General features: G+C 28.9%; 1 protein-coding gene across 4 annotated transcripts in view; it reads left to right on the top strand.

The window, feature by feature from the left end:
- LOC107167763 (uncharacterized) overlaps nucleotides 1–22871 on the top strand; it is an 89679-nt gene that overhangs the window by 55920 nt on the left and 10888 nt on the right. For all 4 annotated transcript variants that reach the window (XM_089229297.1, XM_089229294.1, XM_089229295.1 and 1 more), the window contains 3 exons: nucleotides 1204–1332; nucleotides 13106–13233; nucleotides 14137–14319. In XM_089229297.1, coding sequence (XP_089085423.1) covers nucleotides 1300–1332; nucleotides 13106–13233; nucleotides 14137–14319 — 344 coding nt within the window. In that variant the 5' untranslated portion in view covers nucleotides 1204–1299. The remainder of the gene's footprint in view (nucleotides 1–1203; nucleotides 1333–13105; nucleotides 13234–14136; nucleotides 14320–22871) is intronic.

Raw genomic sequence — 22871 nt, 5'->3', positions numbered from 1 at the left:
TAAAGTACGACTTCATTATTAAAGTGCAACTAATTTGGAGTTGAACGGATTTTATTTACAGTATTTATTTATATTTTCGAGTTTAGGTATCTAATAGCTACATGTCATGTTGTATAATATTCAAAATTAAGATCTATAAAATACATTTTGAATACGATTTTGCACCTTGAAAAATTACCTTAAATTAAACACAGTAAAAAAAATAAATGCAAATCAAGCCGATAACTCTCTTTCTCTCTATATATATATATTATGTTGTTGATTAATAGTAAAATATGTTACTAAACATATGAATTATAACCTTCTTATATCTTTTTCTCAAATTTTGTTATAACTATTTTACATAAAATGAATGGCAATGTTTACATAACCGTATTTCACCACAATTCTGTATATTATGTAGGACTTGATTAATTAGACACATTATTATAATATCGCAGTGAAACTGTGTATAAAATGAATTCTAGGTATAGTTCAAAAAATGTATTTCATTAGGTTTAAGCATGGTTAATAATTCTTTTCTAAAATTAAGGTATACCTAATATATATTATATGTATATTCATTGCAGTCAGTAATGTTCTTCGTTAACAATATGTATATGATTATAATATAGTTTAAATTACCTACACCGGTGTGGATTATAATAAATTAAAGAACGTGGGTATCGTAGGCTACAGTATTATTCAAATATTCAAATTTATTATATAATGACTATACCAAGTGGATTGATTTAGGTTTGAATGCATATTATTAAGACTAATCCCGTATGCACCGAGCCTCCATGTTTTTAAAACACATTTTAATTGCTCATTCTGAATTCCTGCAATTGTAATTAGGGAAGAAAACTATACAGCTCGATGGTATATTAATAAGATTCATCCGAAACTTTCGATAACGAACAATAGTGTTTATTTTTTCTTTCATTTCGTTTTTTAATTGTTGTTATTATAAAATAGTGTTTACCACCACTTCTTAACCTTTCACTGTATAAGATATACATATTTATCTATTATAAACATATATGGTTAAAATGCAAATGAAACGTTTGCTATAATTTCTTCTTACCCTGTCACCCTTCCACCACCACTTTACCATAGTATATTTTACGAGTGTTAATAAATTGTAAAAAAAAACCCGTAGATACCAAATCGTGATAAATAATAATTGTTTCGTACTTAATTGAAAAAATAAAATTGTTCCAGGTGCCGCCATGGGACTGTCAGTGGCGGGAGACGGGCCTTCGTAGATTTAACGCTGCGAAGGACACCGTCGATTCAGCCAAAGGCATCGCGAAGACTATGCTAATTGACCGGTTACAAAGCTTAATTGCGGTAAGTTGTTTTGTTCATTCAATCAATTCAAAGTATTTTTAGTAGTGATCTCGAATACATTTTCTTGTTTCAAGCACAATAAATTCAAAAATATACCAGGCATACATAATCGGAACATTTTTTTTTTATTACGATAATAATAATACACCAATAAGAGAGAGAAAAAAGAAAATGCTCCGACGTCCAGGAAATGTATAATATACAGTTCCCAACGAATTGGTTTAGGAGTTATTATACACAGAAATTAATTTTTTCGCTCTCCTAAAGTTATACGACCAAAAACAGTACCGATTAATATGTTGATCAAAGTAATTATTATTTGGAATCGACAAACATTAAAAATATAGGTATAGATATTAGTGGTTGTAATCTGGAGTGAATGTCAGTGTTCTTGAAAAATTTAGTGTGGTTTGGTTAGTGTAGTTCCCCTCAAGAGCTCCTTTCATGGCCAGATCATATTTTAGATTGGTTAAAGCGGTTGAACATTTCTAGTTTATTTTTTTACTCGATAAAATAAATGGCAAATACGTGTTTCATAAATATATTGTACTATATTATTATTACTATTATTTATAAATAATAAAAAAATACAAAAAAGGGTGAAAATTCGTATCGTATAGGTTTTTAAAACGTGTAATGCATATAAATCATAAAATCTTATATATTATAATTTAGTGTGATCGCCATAATTAGGAACATCATTCTTAGTGCTTAGAACTTACCTATCTATCTCGTAGCAATGTATACAGATATTTAGTACAATAATTTTTTAGATAACAATTTTTTCCCCTGATCATATATCTGCAAACTAATAAACTCTAGATTCCGCCTAAAATTGTAACTAGAAAGATGTCTTATCGTTATTTTTTGATTTTAAAACATTTTTCTGCAATCTATTAAAATGGCCTCTGACCATACTATAATAATAACTAGTAAAATAAGTGAATATAAAGCGCGAGTAAATAATAACTATAATAATGTAGTAAAATGTATTCCAAAATTTAATGTATACATATATATATTTTCCTTTCTTTTTCTTGTATAAATTTTAACTAAAGTAGGCTAAAAACCTGTGTTGTTGAAGCCTTAATAAACTTTGAAAAAAAAAAAAAAAAAAGCGCGAGTGCGAACGATTTGAAAGTTACCAAATTCCATATTACATGCCTATACGGTCCCAATACTTACATAAACATTGAAGCGTGCCTTTTTAAATGTCAATGTCTATTGGTTTTCGATGAAATTAATTTAGGTCATTCACTTTATAAAAATTAGATTGTCACAATCATAATAATATATAAATATATTATACATATACTCCATAATACATTATTTAAAAAAAAAAATCTGAACTAATTCAAATATTATTACAATTTTAATGTACAGAAGACATAATATAATATATTCACACCATTTAAAATCAAAGACAGAAAGATTAGATCAAAGATAATATGATAGTATTATTAATTTATTTTACAGTTTATAAAAATAGAAGGATTTTATGTATGATATCATATATTTACAATATCATCCAACAAAAATATTTTCATAAACGTTAATACTTTTCGAAAAAACGAGTGTTCCCTTTTCTACAAATCACCATATGGCCTGTGTGTATGAACTTGTATAATATAGAAATAATAAAAAAATAAAAAAAATAAAAAAATAGTAATTCATATCGTGCTTTGAAAACCTTATGTATTTAAAGTTTAAACCAACGCTAAACGTTGAAGATCGGTGTTAATTTTTCGGTGTATTTTACTCACTGTCTATAAATTAAAAAGTCTTACCGCTACATCGTATTTGGGCATTTTGGGTATTAGTAAATATTTTTCGTGTTGTATCAATATTTTCTACTATAAACAATGACCATATATTACCGTTGCCCATGTACTGCAGGACGAAACCCGTTCGGTCGGTATGAACTATATATAGGAAGGTATATCACATCTATTTACATTCATATTATTAGGACTATATAGGAGTGGCGCGATGTGTGATGCTCGGAAAACACCCCACTGAGGTGCCTCCAAATAATATATTATATTATATACGTCCGCAAATTGTTTAACATCTATTAAACTATGTCTTCTAAAAAGACCATATTATATCGTCGTCCGTGGAATATTGCCAAATTTTTACGAGACCATATTATTATATACAACGTTTAATATTAATAATACGCCTATCGGTGTAGGTGCTCACACGTGTTATATGCCGCCGCTCAATGTTTAGCAATTTTCATCGACACAAATTGTAATAGACGCGTACATACCTATAACCATGCCCACCTGTTGTATAAACCTACCTACTATGGTATATTAATGTGAATAATAAATTCTCGGCTCATTATTAATTCCCACTTTGGCAGTAACAGGCTTGCGAATTCGAATAGTGTATTAAAACATGTGGGGCAGTGGTATATTATATACATTGAGTAGTGAGCGATTCACCGAGTATGCTCGACCATGTTTTTCATTTAATGATGAATTTATTCAAATTATGATTTTTTATCATCTTTGGATTTAAGAAGTTTCCCATGAGGATACATACAATAATTATAATACTTTTTTTTTTCAAATTTATTTGAAATGAAAGTTGTTATTCCTTATAAATTACATTGTTCATCAGATGACATTTTGAGTATTTAGAATATTTATTGAATTATTTTTGTTACTTATAAATCAAAATTGATTTAAATTCACTATAGGTATTAAAGTTATAAACGAGGGTGAACATGCCTGAATCTCCACCCTGTACATTACATTACAAATAGTAACACGCATGTGACGCAGCGTTTAAATACATTATATACGATTTTTTTCCATCGAGATGGTCAGAAGCTGTTGTCGGTTGTACACGGCATATTTACTATATAATAATGCGTATATTATAATATGCGGGTATGCGGACAATAAAAAATATAATATGTCGTGTGCCTACGTTACATACGATAATAATATATATGTATGTATAAAAAATGGTGGCTAAGAGAGTGAGACGATCACGTGTTGTAAATGTTCAGCGGTGGTTTTTGGACGACATCCAAGTGGCTCGCGGATTCTTTTACTAACAGGTGGCTGAGAAGACTACGAAAAAAAGAATCCGCGTACATTTTTTTGTTTTATTATTTTCGTTTGTGTCACATTTCCTTTTCGCCACTGCCTGGCGATGTAATAATAATAATATTATATACGACGATGGATAATATAACGACCACCGCGTCGACGATTCTTTCGTCGGCCTGTGACGCACCGCGAAAACACGTTTCAAACTAATCGGGAAAACGACGCGCGTAATTCCATAATATATAGCATATACCATAGCATCTTATAGGTATCTATACGCACGGTATAAACCGTAAATGAACCGCGGTACAATTTGTGCTCCTCCTCGCCTCCGCCGTCTTCGTTATACCATCATCTACGTTTTGAACGACGAAACTATATAGATCGGCACTTGCAACCACGAGATCGGTTGCGATATATTCGCCGTTGGAGGACAAGAGAATTCACCGAAGGCTTGATGGTTTTATAATAACGATGATGATAATAATATTAAAAGTCTCGCCGAGTCCATTAATTTGCCCGGGTATAAGATACGCATCACGTCCCCCGCAAAACACGCATTTATTTTATTTTGTATACAAATAACAGATCTGTATATTATATCAGCTGCAGCGGGCTCATTGTGCGCGTGCTGTGTAGGTAGGTGCACCAACCCCTCTGATCTTATGAATATAATATTATCCTTCTGTGCTTATTGGTAACTATATATATGATGTATATACCATTATTGTTGTTTCTATACATATAGGTATGAGATATGACGTATAGTAATACGTAAGAATCGCGGTGATGACCCGTCAAAATCTAAAAAACCGAATACGTATCAGCCTGTTGGTTCATACTCATGGTTCATATACGCATACCAATTACCACATAATATTCTACTCCGAGTATCAGATATTATACCATAGTATAACCTGTATAAACTGCAGGGTGATTGATGATTCACCAATGGCGATATTGTTAACCTCCGTTTTGTTCTATGATATTTAGAATTTATTCTAAATCCGATTTCTCACACCATATTTTTAAATGCATGAATTATTTATACTACTTGATGAACTCCGATTTAAATTACTTTTTTAATGAAACAGACGAACCACCTTTTTTCACTGTAAATCATTAAAACCAGTTGATTAACTCGATAATATTACGCACAACTGTAGTCATTATAATTAATGGTTTTACATAAAATGTAAATTAGATATAATGATTAGTCTCAGTGGTGTACACACGGGGGGTGTTCTATCACCCTTGACTTTTTTCCAATACCAGATATATATAATATATACCCCTAAAATAGGCCCCATTGAATATTTCTGTGTACGCCATAAAATATCATAATCTATAGTCGCGCTTACTACGAGTATATCTGGGATATTTTTAAGAACTATACATTTTTAATTAATTAGTATGATTGAATTTTTCAAATCTACAGAGAACCCCACATTTTCTAAACTTTATTTTATTGTGTAGACCAATGAACTATTATTTTTAGTACTTATGTTACCTTAGTTAACATGACTAAAGAAAATTTTTATGTACTTTTAATATTAATTTTTGTAAAAAAAAAATCTTCTCCTTATAGTTATTTAGGATAAAAAAAGATAGTATTCTTATTTGAAACAAAATATTTGTGTCATCACAAAATGCTCTTTAAATTAGGTATAAAAAAAATAAATATTTGAAAATATGGTCCTCAACTACAAATATTTTAGTTAAAAATCCTAAAATTTTAAAAATTATGCAGAAAAAAATAAGGATGTTTGGTGAAATGACTCAATATATTATTATATTCACGAGTGTTATTCGCACTGCGTTTTAATAATAATATTATATATAGAGGAGTATAAACACGTTTGCTGGTGGCTTTGGAAACAATTCAATCGATGATCTTTTTTTTTTGATCATTTATTATTATTAAGTATAATATTATACACGAACAAATACGTGAATAATTTAAAATCATGTTCAAACCAATCACGTGTAAACCGCACAATTTATGGATTGATATCGTGTATATACTATATAGTATATTTATATATATATGTGTATAGTAAGGTAATTTTATAGATATTATACTGAATAAATAAGTTCTAAAAATAAACACGTCGTCAACTATTTATTAAATATTAATAATATAGTATTACCTAAATGATTATAGGACGCGAGTACATTGTAGTTCAAAATGTATTTGTTTGTATTAAACCTTAAATATAATTATTGAGCCTGCCACCAAAAAAAATAAAACTACTGAACATATCAGTGAAAAATACATTTTTAATACCATAAATTATACATTTTTAGTTTATCAACAAGTTAATCTAAATTTAAATAAAATATGCATTTTTGCTTCATTAGTAATACTAATAGGCTCATTAACCTGAAAACACAGATTATACGCATATATTTTTATGTTCCAATGATTTATAATTATTGTTATAACGAATATGAGCTGGTGCAACGTAAATTGACCTATTCTTAATCGTAAAATACAACAAAATAAGTAATTTCTTTCAATTGTATACTTATAAAAGCAATACAAATCTAAATTATTGTCCATAAATTAAACTCGTCGCAGACTTCATGCATGAAACCCGAGCAAAATGTATATCATAATATAATATAATATAATTATTATTCATTCATTTTCTATGATTTATTGTCGTATAATAATTGATATCATTTTCAAATAAACGATAATACAGGTACATACGCCTAATCTAACCTATATAATTTGACTATAGGTACTATACCTATATATATAATATCTATACATGCGTGTATAGATATAACACTTAAATAATTGTCTGTATATCGAAAGAATAATTTTGATGATGCAAAGTATTACGATAATTCGTAATTTTGTACGAATATGGCATACCTATAGATACGGTGTACGCAAGCGTGTATTGTTACCTATAGGATTAAGTTTTCCCCATCATTTGGTCTCGGCTGGTTTTCATTCGATTCTACTGCACATATAGTTTACTCAATTAGTCTGGGACAAAGTAAAAACCAAAAAAAAACAAATCATACATAAAATAATATACATTTCAAACGTTGTTTTTACTTTCAAAACGATATATACTTCTAAATCGGTACATCTTTTATTGTTCAGTAAATATTCTTCTGTATAATATATTATTATTCCAACATTCGTGTCGAGTCCATTCTGGAAGTTACAGTCTAGGATATACGTACATACAAAAACCAGGCAAGTCTATCGAGATTGAACAATTCAAAGTAAAAAGTTTTTTGATAAAGTTTTTTTTTATCATCACAAAAAAAAATCAACGTCATAAATCATTTTCGCCACAAGACAAAACTTAAACTATTCAATTTTGACGATATATATAATACACATATTATCTTTTATTGATATGTAAAAATGGTACTTCTGTTTTCAATTAATGGTATATTTATTTAAATTTTTCACTTATAGAAAATCAAAGTTAATATTTGATGTATGAACAAACTATATTACACTTTTTAATGTAATGAAATAATGCTACAATCGATAAATATAAACTTATAAACAATCAATCATTATATTGTAATTACCACTGATAGAATTTTGTTGTTCCACATGTTGAACCAACCGTTTTGCATTTTATAGCAATTTTCGATTTTACATATTTATTTATCAAGTGCCTATAGAATGAGTCAGCCATCCTAGAAATATTGTACGGTTATAATAGGTTGATGTCATTTCAACAGGATTTCGTGATTGCATTTAATGATTAATATACGAAATACACACTCATATTTTTTTTTAAGTTCTCTAAGCCAACAAATTCAATCATTTATAATATATGCATATACAATTTTATCGCAGTTTGTTAATATTTTTAATATTGTAACCTCGATAAATGTAATGTTATATGTACAAACATATAAAATATACTATAAGCGTTGATTTAACTCTTATTAACATTGTTGACAGTGAAGTTGACAAGTTGTTAAATTATACGGACTCGTACCTGAATTTATTTACACCAATCGGTACATTATTATTATCGATGACTTATATTACTTATACTATAGTTAAAATTATTTAAATTAAATTTTGTCAATATAAAAGATCCATTATATAGGTATAATATTATAGCTTAAAAATAACATTATTTAACCATCTTAATATTCTTAATGTGTATATAGAGGTAATTTATAATTTTATCCAGCCAATATAATATAAATTGTTGACCAAATGTTGAACTTAAATCCATAAGCGTTACTTTTCTTGCTATATAGGACGTAATCGTTGTACGCCTTAAAGTCGACTACACACTTAACTCCCTGTTTTATAAATATCTAAGTCAGTCCGAGAGAAAAATAAAATTGACTAGGTATTATTACACACGCAACGGGTTATAATTTGTAATGTTGTGAAACTTTATACACTGGTAAAGAACGTTTTTAAGACATGATATACATTTCAAAGATCCCATATCAGATAAATATATATTTTGAAGCAAAGATGGAGTAGTTTATTATTTTGAGTATAATATTATTATACATAGATAATATAATCGATGCGTGTGGTACAGTTAAGTCTTATAACAGTATGCGTTAAAAAAAAAATAATATGTAAAACATAATATAATATATATATATATATTAATTCAAGGTATAAATATTATACTGAATTTCTACTTTTATAAGTACAGAATTTATTTGAATATGATATTATAAAATGGTGGTATGTAACAGGTTTCAAAATTCGAAAAAAAATACGATAACATTCGATTATGAAAAACGTAAATTTAAGAATAATCGTATTATATATATTAATATATATATAATATATATATATATATTTAAATAAGAAAATAAAGAATTTTAATAATAAAATTATCAGAAAAATTAAATATTGCGTTACATACATGCAGGTACCTATTTATAAATATAATATGATATACATAATAATATATATGTAGAGTACAACAACGTATAATATAATAAAGTCGTTCAAAGCGTAAGGTATATATACCTTTAATGTATATTATATACATAATATATAAGTTTATAATATGTACCTAGGTACTTCAGATGTTATTTTAAACAGTATATACAGAGTGATTCGCAATTTTAAAATACCGAAACTTTAACACCATTATATTTTCAAATTCTTGACATTGTTTGTACTACTTTGGCTAAATACCTAACTTATGAGGAGTGTTTAGCGGGGAAACAAACTTTTATTTTTTAAATGAGAATTTCTTTTTTATACTGTAAATTATCTAGTGGATAATCATTTTGAAAATGTTAATGAATCTACCTAATTCAAAATTTGAACGAGTAATTTCTCAGTTATTAAAATCCTTATATACCTAACCTAACCAAGGATAAAACGGTCCTTAAAAATTGTTTTACACGAAAATACAAAATAATTATAATATTGGATCTTTTATTTATTGCACTTGGATAATTTTAACAAATTCCAAACATTGAAATATTAATAATGTTAATATTACCTATTAACATTTTCAAATCGACATGACTTCTAAATCCCTTTATCTTGGACCTATTTTATCCATGCACAGCAGAATGTTGTTTCTCCACAATTCTTATAAGTAGGAAAAAAAATATTATGTGTTTGAAAATATGGTTTTTAGACTTTAAGTATAGGCAGGTATATTTAAAAATTAGAAACCAGATTTTTAATAACTGCATAATATCGAAGAAAAGAGGGGATGACCATGGTTGATGAATCGTCCTGTATAGTATGCATAATATAATGCACAAGCGCCTATATTTTACTCGTGCGTTCCAATTCCAGGTTTATTACGAACGGATCGTTTACAAAGTGCAAAGTCGTATACCTTCGAATTTAAATACACATATCATACCTAATATAATATAATATATATACATAATGTGTACTAGTGCGTAAGAAAACCTTGGTCGGCCTGTAACAACTTGGAGGAGACATTTTACGTTATATATTATTAATATGTTTGCGCCGATAGAGCTACCACACGCACTCTCGAGTGTCCACGCGACGCGTTATTACGGTTTGTGGTGCGGCGAGAGATTATAATGGTTATATAGAGGTATCTGGTATATGCGGCGGGCATATTATGTGCGCAAGAGATTATAATTTTAAATCCACTCGTAAATCAGAATAAGCGCGAAATTTTCTACCCATTTCCCACTATGGCTTTTTATTTCGTCTTCTTTGCCGGATTTTTTCCTTTCTTTTTTTTCGTTTTCAGTTTTCGTAATCAAATTTATTATACGCGTAATTCTTGCACGGCTCTATTCGAATATATTATATTTCTATTTATAGACACGCATAGGTAATTTTTCATTCGTACAACTTAATATTAAATAATTGCGCTGACACTATACTAACATATTATTATTATTCATATAGTAGTGTGAGGCGAATAACTGCAACACGTACGTACTCGCGTGTGTTGATGACGCAGTTATAGATGTATAATAGGTAAGCGTTAGGTATTGCGACGACGATGACAACTCATTGGAAGGGTGTTATTGTGAAATGGGGATTATAAAAGATTAAGCATTATAATAATATTATGCCTACCGACGCATACCTATTGCGCACGTGAACATCGCAATCGATTGTGATAATTTTTTTTTTTTTTATAAAACGACTATACCGACGTTTGACAGTTGTACAAATAGAAATATATTACCTACATTGTGTGGTGGTTTTTTTTTTCGCTGATATGCAGACATTGTCACTGTACAAATACAATATAATATCACAATACGCAATGTTAAAAATATGAACGATCGTCGGAAAAATGACGATGATGTGACTATGTGAGTCTATAGCTTTTTGACAAAAATCGTGCAGATTTGTATGTATTTCAGGGTAATAGCTATTTATACAAATGGGTACCTATTGATTGCCTTTACAACTACAACTGAATATAATGCAGGGGGGTTCACCAAGCATGTTCATCCCTTATTTTCTCCAATTTTGCAGTTATACGAAATCTGATTTTTGGAATTTTTAAATATATACCTACTTAGGTAAAGGATCGCCATACGTCCTAATGAGCTGTTTCGTGAGAGCCAATTGTTCCGGAATCATACTTCAAAAATGTATATTATCATATTGCCATTTTGTATTTTAATAAACATTTATAGTTGAAAAACAATATTGTTTTGATAAATAATAAAAAAAGTCAAGTTGATTATTTCATTGAATAAATTATAAAATCTATTTTTAAATTATTTTCCTAACTAGATGATGGCAATTATTACTGAATACGTATGTTGTTTTCTTGCACTCCGTCTTCATCTACACATTTTGTAATCAATTTTCAATAAATGATAATTTTGTCAATTATTCATTTCGATCTGTATCGTTGATTAAGTTTTTTGTTTGCAGACGTAGTATGTGTTGTAGAACACTAGCGTGTTTAAATACTTTAAACTAGTTGATTAGGGATGAGTGGTGGTACGATATTTCCATAAAAATTATAGGATAATAGATCTATGATAATAAGTTTGGAAGATATAGGGATTTAAACATATCAATAATTTATATAAGTCGATTAATATTTATAATTCATGAAAACGTTTTGAGTATCATAAATATTAGATGCGATATGGAATCTATTTTATAGTTTTGTAAAACCATTATTAAAAACTTTAATCCTTAGTAAAAATATAAATTTATTTTTAATAACTGAAAAACTAATCGTTTGAATTTTGAATCAGGTACATCATAATTTAAAAAAAATTATCCTCTGAATCATTTTTAGTATAGGTTATATATATATATATATATATTATATTATATCTTATATAAAATAAGAACTAGTTTTGTTTTTGCGATAATACATTTGATTTATTGAATATTTACCTAATAAAGTTTTGAAATAATCGTTTACATTTATGATATAAAGGTGTAATAGAAAATTAAGGATGTAGTTAAAAAGTTATAAATATGGAATTTTATTGGCTAATGTCATAAATTATGTATTATAAACCTATACAACTTCATTATTTCGATACTACTTATTTAAGTTTACACTGATACTCGGTTAGCGGTAGATAGCTCTATTTATTTTTTATAGGTTTATTTTTTTAAGATTTATGGCATGTGGTTAATAATAATTTAAAGGGTTCCATATTATCATTTATTATAATGAACTGTTTTTCTGGATTAAATTTGCATAATAATATATCTAAAGTAAAATAAAAAGCTAAAAATACATTGTAATCTGTGTTGATAGACGTTATGAAAAATAATTTTTTAGGTGATACAAAATAGGTATCTATAAATTATTTTTATACAATATTAGTTTTACATTTATGTTTGAAATTTTTAAAAACTTTTATAAACTTTCTTCTAAACTTGTTTACAAGATTATGAGAGCTTTTCACGATCATATAAAATATTATTTATTATAAGCGTTTCACCATCATATTATTATTATTTATGTATCTAATTTTTCTTGAGAAAAATTGTAAGAAAACAATAAACTGCACAAACACAAAATAATAACAACTATATTACATAAAAATAAATAATTATTGTAAAAAACAGATTTATAATGTTTAAAAAAAAATATTAAACCTCTATTATATAATCCCTAGAAACGTGCGATATATTAGAGTCACAGTCCACAGCGAGTTAATACCATGCGTTTACAAATTCAAATATTTTAAATATTAACTGTTTCTGGGCCTAATATTAATGATTTTATTTCGTTTTCTTTCAGGTGCTTATCACATTAATTGGCGTTTTGCTTGCAAATTCGGCTTCAGAACCTATATTACCCACGGATTGGTCGAACGAAACGCATCGTCAGAGCAACAACAAAAGTCTGAACAAAAACTCTCAAGACTGGTAAACAATTTTTAATCTAATGAAAAAAAAAAACAGCCTTCGTTAATTAGTAACTCTGCGCATAGCTATCATATAGCTACTAAATACGTATGCCGTATATTTTGGCTATAACATTGTCTTCATTAATATAGGTATCGTATTTACCTATTTTATATTATGTTCGATATAACTATGCAGTTGCAGCGACCGGCCAGGTACAGGTCGAAAAACGATGTCGCGTAAATCACCGGTTAATATTATTATAATATTATTACCGTTTTATATTTATCCGCTTTCAACGTAGCTGCTTTGCATAACCCGTATGGGACGTCATATAGGTAGGTACTCTTGTATAATACCGATAGACTAGTTTCGGTTCGAGCGAGTGTATATTTTATTTTTCTCCAGAAATAAAAAGTTGATGCGAGTATGTGTAATCCACGTGAAACGATCATATCGGACGGTCAAAATTAGCCTATACTCGCTATATTAATATAGTCGGTCGTGACGCAAATAATATACAATAATATTATAATATTATATTATATAGTGACACCGAGAGAATCTCAAGATTTTTACGAGAGTACGAGACAGTAAAGAGTTTTTAAATTGTGATCGCGCTCGTTAGACATTTGCATAAAGTCATTCAAGAAACTATCTGCGTTATAATTCTTCGATAATATTTTATTTTCTCACTCGGACATGCTTATACTTTTGTAACCCCCTCGTCATACATAATATAATCCACGCCCGAGGATAACCACTATTCGTCCTTAAGGTATAGGTACGCGAGAACCGGCCATGTTTCATTAATAAATAATGCTGTTGCTGTACACAATATTGTCACACGGACTGTACAGATGTTTAGACATCGTTTCATCTGGCCAGATCGTTATTATAAATTCTGTAACCGACGGTTTTCAGGTTAGGTGGAGAAGAGACGTCGATAGAAGAAGAGGTAGCCGACCACCATTGGCTGTCTAGTCGTAAGAGCCAAGAATATTTAATCGCTGTCGGTGGTCAGGAAGACTGTTGTCCGTCACAGATGGAAATGATCGAACCAAACGGTGGAAGTAACCCAGACGGGCTGTACGTCGAGCTTTTCAGGTAATTATATATTATATTTATATGTGATACGTAACGTCTCGTACAGGCTCACAATATTATATTACACGATAAATACGCCTAGCTTTCATTAAATATTAAAATAAGCGCGGTGGTAAATAGAGATAAGAAAAACCCTCGAGACTTAATCACTGGTCTCGTCACTTATAATATTGAACACACTACACACATAACATCTTATGTCGAGCTGTATAAAATCATTCATAGAATATAGAATGATGAAATATTTCGTTTCGGTCCTTGACGTCGTATACTCGTATAATAGTGCTATAGTGTGATACAGCCCCTATAATTGCGTATGCATTAAAATTTAAAATATTTTATTTAACATTTCAAAAGTGTGTTATTTACTTTAATCTACTATACGAGATCATTGTATGTGATAATAAAAATTTAGATCTTCATTAACGTTGAGCGAACGAACCATAAATGAAGAATAATTTATGTATAATGATGTTTCGAGAAATTCACACAAATAACTTAAATGTGTATAACATAAATGTATTGTTAGTAGAAAAACTATTAATTTGTTTGCAGGGGACATCATCCAGACGAACTATCTAGGACTGTATCGGAAAATTTAGGAATTTCTTATGATCGGTAATTACCGATATTTTTATATGAAAAAAAAAAATGCTTTAATTTGTTGATAGTTAAATATTTAAAACGATATAATTTTATCTTTATTTGTTAATTTAAATGAATTCAAACTTAAACGCCTATTTTTTGTCATAGGTACATATAAATTATGCATTTTTTTTTGATTTGCGTATAATTTTTAATAGTAGATAATTTCTAAAAATTTAAATTCAATTTTATCAAGTATTTGCTTTTTCTTTTAGATAATTGAAAAAATGAATGGTTTAATTTTATTTACAAATAATTTGTATAATATGTTCCCTCAATAATTTTATTATTAAACATAACCACAAAAAACTTCGTCATCCATGTACAGTAATTTCACTTTGACTAGCGGTGGCTGAGTTTTAGATTCTGAGCGGAGCGAGGAATGTATTGGTTTTACAATGATGTTTATTTCTTTTTCTTTTTCTTTTTTATTCTGTAAACACTTTTACTCCCTCTAAACTTGTTCAAAAGTATCAAGAGTAGCATCTTTTCTGAAGGTAATGTTCTTAAGTTGGTACTTTAAAAAGGTCATTTTTTGATTTTCTAAACGGTACTCGAAATAAAAGCGGTTAAAGGAGAAAAAATGTACGATTTCACGATTTTATAATATTAAATTATTACGGACGACGTTTTCTACCAGAAATATTGTTTCAAATGAAAAATAACAAGAGATCTTTTTTGTTGTATTTTGTATTTTGTTTTTTACAGTATAAAGTTCGGAATATTTTAACCATTTTTTAGCTATTTATAGATATTTTAAATTTGGTAGTTTTTTGTTGTAATTTGGTTAAAAACATTCGTAAAAACTTACAATTTGGGTTCTTTACTTATATAGTTATATTAGCCTTACTTAGATAATATGGTAACATTTTCAAAACATTTGAGTTACTTTTGAGCATTTTCTTTTTTTTAAATTTTTATGATATTTCCTAATTATAAATTATAATTATATAAATTACCTATTTATATAAATCGTTCTTAAGCTGTTCTTATAACGCTTTATTTATCACCATAGAAACGAATAAAATTAAATAAAAAAGATTCCCTCGTCCGCTCAGAATCATTTCTCTCTTTTTTTAAATCTCTTGGCCAATGCGATATTCTCAAAATGTTACATAATTTAATACACTCATGCCATATTATAATAGTTTCGATGGCAGGAACATCGTCACTTAAGTACCTATACGACCGACCGATACCGCTCGCGCGTAATTAGTTATCTACAAATTGATTTCGGACGCAGTTATACGAGCCAACGATAAACGTAAATATAGCTAATGTATTGGAATATAAACGTCGGTAAGAGCAAAATTAAAAACACGAAGAAACAAATAAGAGTCGAAATATTTCAAAACCGAAAACTGCGACGAGCGTCGTTATGTTTTAAGCGTATATTTAATAGGAAGGCCGGGTTCAAGATATAACCACTGTAGATTACGGCCTACACAACATCTAGAAATATAAACTAATTAGTTTATAGGTTTATGCTACAGAATCACGGTTGACCACGGATTTAGGTGTTTTTGTGTTCAAACATCGAATTAAAATATGTTTACAAAATACAAATTATCTTTTTACAAATTTTTATTTTTATTTTTAATCAAGCAGATTATGGTAGGTACTTATAGTAGATTAGATAATTATGTCTGCATTCCGCACACTAAACCGTGTAGTTCTCATACCGCAGCAGTCATTTAGTTGAAATCGTTTTCATTAGCCGTACATTACATGCGGTGTAGTTTTTGCGGTATTACTGACGGGTCTGACGATGGTGCATTCGGTGTATACGTTTTTAAAATAAAATAAATCCTGTATTATGGTAGGTATTAGGTATCTACCGAATTTTATTTTATTTCTCTTGTTCATTTGTGCATACTGCCTAATATAGTTTAATATTTATGTCCAATAAGTAAAAAATATAGTGTAATAAAAAATAATATTATTATTATTATAGGGATTCAACGTTTTCGTATTTCTGGCTAATAAAAATGTTAAAAGTTTATATGCTATACATATATTTTATAAACATTATATTTTGAAACAAATATAATAAATATTAATTTACTCAAGTATAATTAAATGAATAGGAAAATATTAATAATAACCCTTTAACTCAACTAGAATTTTTTAAACACCTATAGTGGGCGGCTGACATTGAGGTCCGCCTTTGGACTTATACCCGAGAAAACCATATACTTATGTGTTATGTACTTAAAATATATCGTCTCGGTGACCCACCAACGGCATGCCCTCGATGCGCACCCATAATATTGATACGTCCAACTAGCCGTTCCGGTTCTTCGATATACATAATATAGGTAGTAAGTCCTCTCCACGGTCCGCAGCTCAAGCCGTGAAGTCATCAGCTGCTCATTACTTTTTTTTCCTCCGATCACAGCGACAAGCGTGTCCTTCGCAATAATAATGCTCGACACACACACACATAATAATATTATACGTATATGTATATTGTATACGGTACCCACATTTGCAGGGGGACGTTTCCGAGTTTATAATGTTTCGCTGTGTACGCACACAGACACACATATACACATATTATGTGCTAGTAAAATAAATATAAATAACGTGCACTAACACGACGTGTTTAAATATAATTTTAATACGCGTGCCCTGCGTGTAAGTGCTGCCAGTTAATTATTATTATTATTATTACTGTACAGGTCAGGTTAATGTATTTAGAGTATTATTATTAAATAGATGAATAAAATTATAAATGATTATACATGAAATAAAATAATTGCCTAAAATAATATTAAATTAGATTTTATACTTATTGCACGGTATACGCTGTGGTCACTGGCAGCGATACGAGTTTTCAAATTTTTATATACCTACCTGTACGGCTCTACTACGAACATCACGATATGGACAGTTACAACAGATCACGAATATTAAAGTAGGTGTAAATAGGTAGCTGAAAGTAAGATGGTTATCTAATTAAATTTTTGATATGTTCAATACATATTTCGAAAACACGATGATGTATGCCGTGATGTTTTTCTGAATTTGACGATTACCTATATAAACAATTGTATTGAATACCGAACAAGAAAACAGGAATCTAAAGTGCTTGTAAAAAATTCAAAAACTATGATAAAAACTCGAATGGTTTTTATAAATTAAATTAAAAACATCAATATTATAATATATTATAATAATTCAGGTATTTATTATACTGTACTTGATTCTTTTAAAGGTGAACACTAGTTTTTCTCGGAAAAGTATATTAATGTTTTTAGACATATATTTTTCTACATAATTTAATTCATTACAAAACACAATTTAAAAAAAAAAAAATTATACGTTAGTTTTGCGTTGTCATCAATTTTTAAGTTACGTACTTTTTTTAATGACACCATACTTTTTCATTTCATATTTCTTGGCTCATTATTTTTTAGTATTTCTTTATCTATTTTAAAATCGAATTTCGATCGAATAGTAACAGTTGATAGTTCTTTATTTCAAATGTTTATGAGCAGAGTGGAGCTCGGAAATCAGTGGTCAGTAGTCACTACTATCTTAAGCTTTCAACATGCTGCTTACAAAAAAAAAAGTAAAAACAATTTAAAGATTGAAAAGCGGGTAAGTCGTAGATGTCGCTCTGCTGTATAGTAGGTTAAAAGTGGGTTACTGTAATGGATGGAATTAAATTTAAATCCAATGATATTATATCATTGTATGTATACGAAAAACGATTCTGAGCGGAGACGGTTTATCTGTCTAGGATATATTATAGATTATTAAAAATTTTCAAATCTTAGATTTAAAAAGAAATTTTTTTATGAATTTCTAGCTTAAAATTATTTGCGAATTTTCGTGATTTTTACGCATGTTGTCAAAATTCAAACTTTGAATGCTTGAAAAAAAAATTGTGACCATGAATTTATTTTATTTTTCAACTGCTATTGTAACAATATGTTAGGAGCCTTGTAATAAATTTTCAAGCTTTCCCACCCGACAAATACATTTTGATCGATATTAATTTTAAAAAAGCTAACAATGATCGAATATTACATATGCCTATAAATAGTTCAACTTGTGATTATAATTTATTTTTGATTTACAAAAATCACCAAAGATCCACACAAACGCGTATTGTCCTCGCGTATGGCGTATAATATATAGGTACATAATATAGGTACCTGTATAGGCATCTTGGCGAGGAGTGTACCCGTGGTGTTTTTACAGTGGGTATATATATAGTAACACTATACGCGCGTATATAGTTGCCGTCTTATACATGACATTCGAAACGGGGTGGATGGGTTTGGTCGGGTGTACACACGTCATATAACGTCGAAAGATTTGTATGACGACACGCGCGTTTCGTCGTACCCATCGTGTCGACCCTCCTCGGCGGCAGACGTGTCGCGACACGTTCGATGTTTCACAAACGGCGACACCCATATAATAATATGTAGGTATACTGCACAACCGTATGCAAATATTATAAAATATTATTATTATTATTATTATACACATACGAACACGCGTGGCAGACTGTCGTGTTTGCGAATCGAGCAAAATAATATTATAAAACCATTATTATATATAATATAATATATATATATATTACATATAGATAGGTAAGTACCATCGTCGCCGCCACGCTGTGCTCGAAAGCGTGTACACAAACGTATGTATATTGTATGCGTATTAAATTATTATTATCATATCATATTATTATCGTATTATACTATCGTCATTATCGGATGATCGTTTTATTGTGGTGTATGTATATACATTTCACGGTGGGTTTCGTCTCGACGAGTTTTGCCGACGACGTTGTTAAATCGTCGACCTTTTCAAGGTAATAAGAAGACAGACTGCACCGTATAGAATCATACGCATCAGGATGATGAGTTTACGCAGAAATAATAGAAATTGCAACGACACAGCTAATTTTACCTATATATATATTATATATATAATGTAAACATTGTAAACATTATATGCTTTTTGGTATGAAAAATGCGGCGCAGATGTTGTAACTAAAAAAAAAATATAAATGCAATTTGTTCATGATTGAATAAATTCAAAAATGAAAATATTAACTTCCATAACTATATCATAACTGTATAATATGTTATACACGAGATCTCGGATTTTAAATACATAAAGTTTATTTTTTCTAAATTTATCAACACAAAAAAAAACATAGCTTTCCAAGCACAAAATTCGTTTCATGCATCAAAGAACTTGAACATGAAACTTTTTTTATTTATTATTATACTTTTAATACGTTTTCGTTTATATTATGAGAATAATGGATAAAGTTTGATAAACTATAATCTACCAAAAAGAAAAAAATCAAATAGATATTATATATTTTGCGTCGTCATCTTATTTTTATTACGCATTATTTTTTTACCTATATATATATATATAATATATAATATATATGTGTGCCAAATAAAAACGGTGACGGTTTCACAATGGCTTGTAACGGATGTATTGTTTTGTATCATAAACTGTTATACGAAATTACAAAAATAATCAGATCATAGTACTTTTATCTCTGCACCGCACAATCCGCACATATTTCAATTAAATTCTTATGTTTGAAGTATTATATTTTAATATATTGTGATGTCCCCAGGCACGTATGAAAAAATTTCTACGAGGAAATTAAGGTTCATGAAGGTAAACAAATTAAACAATTTATTGTTATCATAAAAATGTTTCGATTTTTATAAAAACCGTGAAGATGTTTATGTGGAAATCATGATTATGTGAAACATTAAAAAAAAAACTCTTTGAATCCCAAACCCGGAGCCTGTATAGTGTATACATGCCTGATGCAGATTATGTCGTGAAACAAGGTGCTCGTCGTACTTTGCTTGTTTGTTGTCGTGACCGGTAGAAAATCTCTAGTCCTCTTCGTGTTATAATATAATTTTAGATTTCTTAAAAACGAAAAAAAAATTATCGCAGGAGATTTCGACCGATCCGGTGGTGGATCCAAAGTTTCTAGTTATATAAAATACGTATTATTTTTTATCGTATCGTTATGCGATATCAGCTACCGCAATTCAAAACACTATAATAAAACTACGTATAACCTTATTAATTATAATTTATTGCTTTATATACCAACATTACCAATACGATGCTATATTAATATATATATATAAGTTTCTATTGGAAATAAAATCACCATACTAATCGTACAACTCCTGCTGGCCTGTGCGTAATTCTAGTATTATAATATGAAGAAAACCGTCTTAGCTCGCGGGTCTCCGCGGGACGACGGTTTTTTTTAATTGATAGCAAAATAGTATAATATTATGCAGAAAATATAATAATTATTTCTCGACAAACTGCCACCGCGGACGATATTACCCACATTATTATCTTGCAGTGAACGTGAAAGTTCATCGTGCAGCAGGAGATATCGCCGCGTAGTTTTATCTGCAGATCTATTCGTTTTCCATTATTATATATACCAACATGATACGGTCGTCCGACGCGAGAAGTATAAATTACCTGATTTGTATAATAATATATGCTAATATCTTAACATTTTTAATTCATTTATACCTACCCGTCCCACCTCTATTATACTTGTTTTTACCTATGTAATGTTATTATTTTTAAATCTAATTATTTAAATTATTTTTAATACTTAGGTACATATAGGTATATATAGTATAGGACATAGGTATATGTAACGTGGCGTTTCACCGGCCATAAATATAATGGAATTATAAATTCAACAGCTGAAGTCAGAAAGTTTTCTGATTATTTTCTTGGCAACTCATAGGGGAACTTACAGTAATTATTGAAAGCTGATATTTTGATTTTATTTTCGGAAAATCTCGCATATAAAACAGGCTGCTTCTAACTTCTATTCGGTTTTCGAGGAAATAAATGACGCTTTGATTGGCTGAATCTTGTGGTTAGTGATAACGGTTATTATCACGATGTTTTATTTGAGAAAATACCTTATTAATATAACCAGAAAGTAGAATCCTGCAACAAGCTAAAATCTTACTCAAGTCATTTACTCGTAGTATAATGTTATATATGTTAAACAGGTTACCATTTACCATTCTGTCCATCATCAACACAATCAGTTAAATCACTTCACTACATTAAAAAAATTACCATAAATTTCAAAATAATTTTTAGTCCAAAATCATGCTTTATCATCTGCACGGTGGAATTGTGTTAAGTCGCCTCAAGACTATTATAATATATAGAAACACGATATTATATTCTGCTGTGACATCAGATTAATATTTGTCAATAATTGCGGTCTCGTGCGTTTTCACTTTAGGGTCGCATCGACAATCGAATAAAAATATGTTATATATATCTTATTCTAAACGTTATGAATCATTATAGGTACATAATTATTATGTGTTACGAATTTGAAAGTTACAATACAAATATACTCAACCAGTTATTAGCATGTAATATATTAAAAATATATTTTTAGTTATTCTTGGAGTTCAAAAACGAACACCATCATATACATCCATATAGATGATATCATTATTATTACAAAAAGGTCCATCATTTTTATTCTATTAAAAATAAAAATTGTTTTCAGCGTGCATGTTAATGTAATATTTTGCGTGTATACAATATTTCTCATGTTAAATTATAATATAATGTTTTATTTTTCCGCCTTAACTCCTATAATCATATTAATTTAATATAATATGAATGTGTACGTCACAGTACAATGTCAAATGTTTACAATACTAAATAATAATTTTTCATTTAGATTACACAATAAACACGACACATAGGTAGGTACAAAAACAATAAATAATAAAATATTATTTTTATTCATTATTATAATATATCGATTTTTTTTTTAAGTGGTCGGAGGGGAAAATTAAATCAATATGCGTTATTATAATTTATTTATAATCGAA

This window comes from Diuraphis noxia, unplaced genomic scaffold (genome assembly GCF_037042655.1).
Source record: "Diuraphis noxia isolate RWA-SAM2 unplaced genomic scaffold, SU_Dnox_SAM2 contig0005, whole genome shotgun sequence".
Classification (NCBI taxonomy): domain Eukaryota; kingdom Metazoa; phylum Arthropoda; class Insecta; order Hemiptera; family Aphididae; genus Diuraphis; species Diuraphis noxia.
This window is presented reverse-complemented; position numbering and strand designations above follow the sequence as displayed.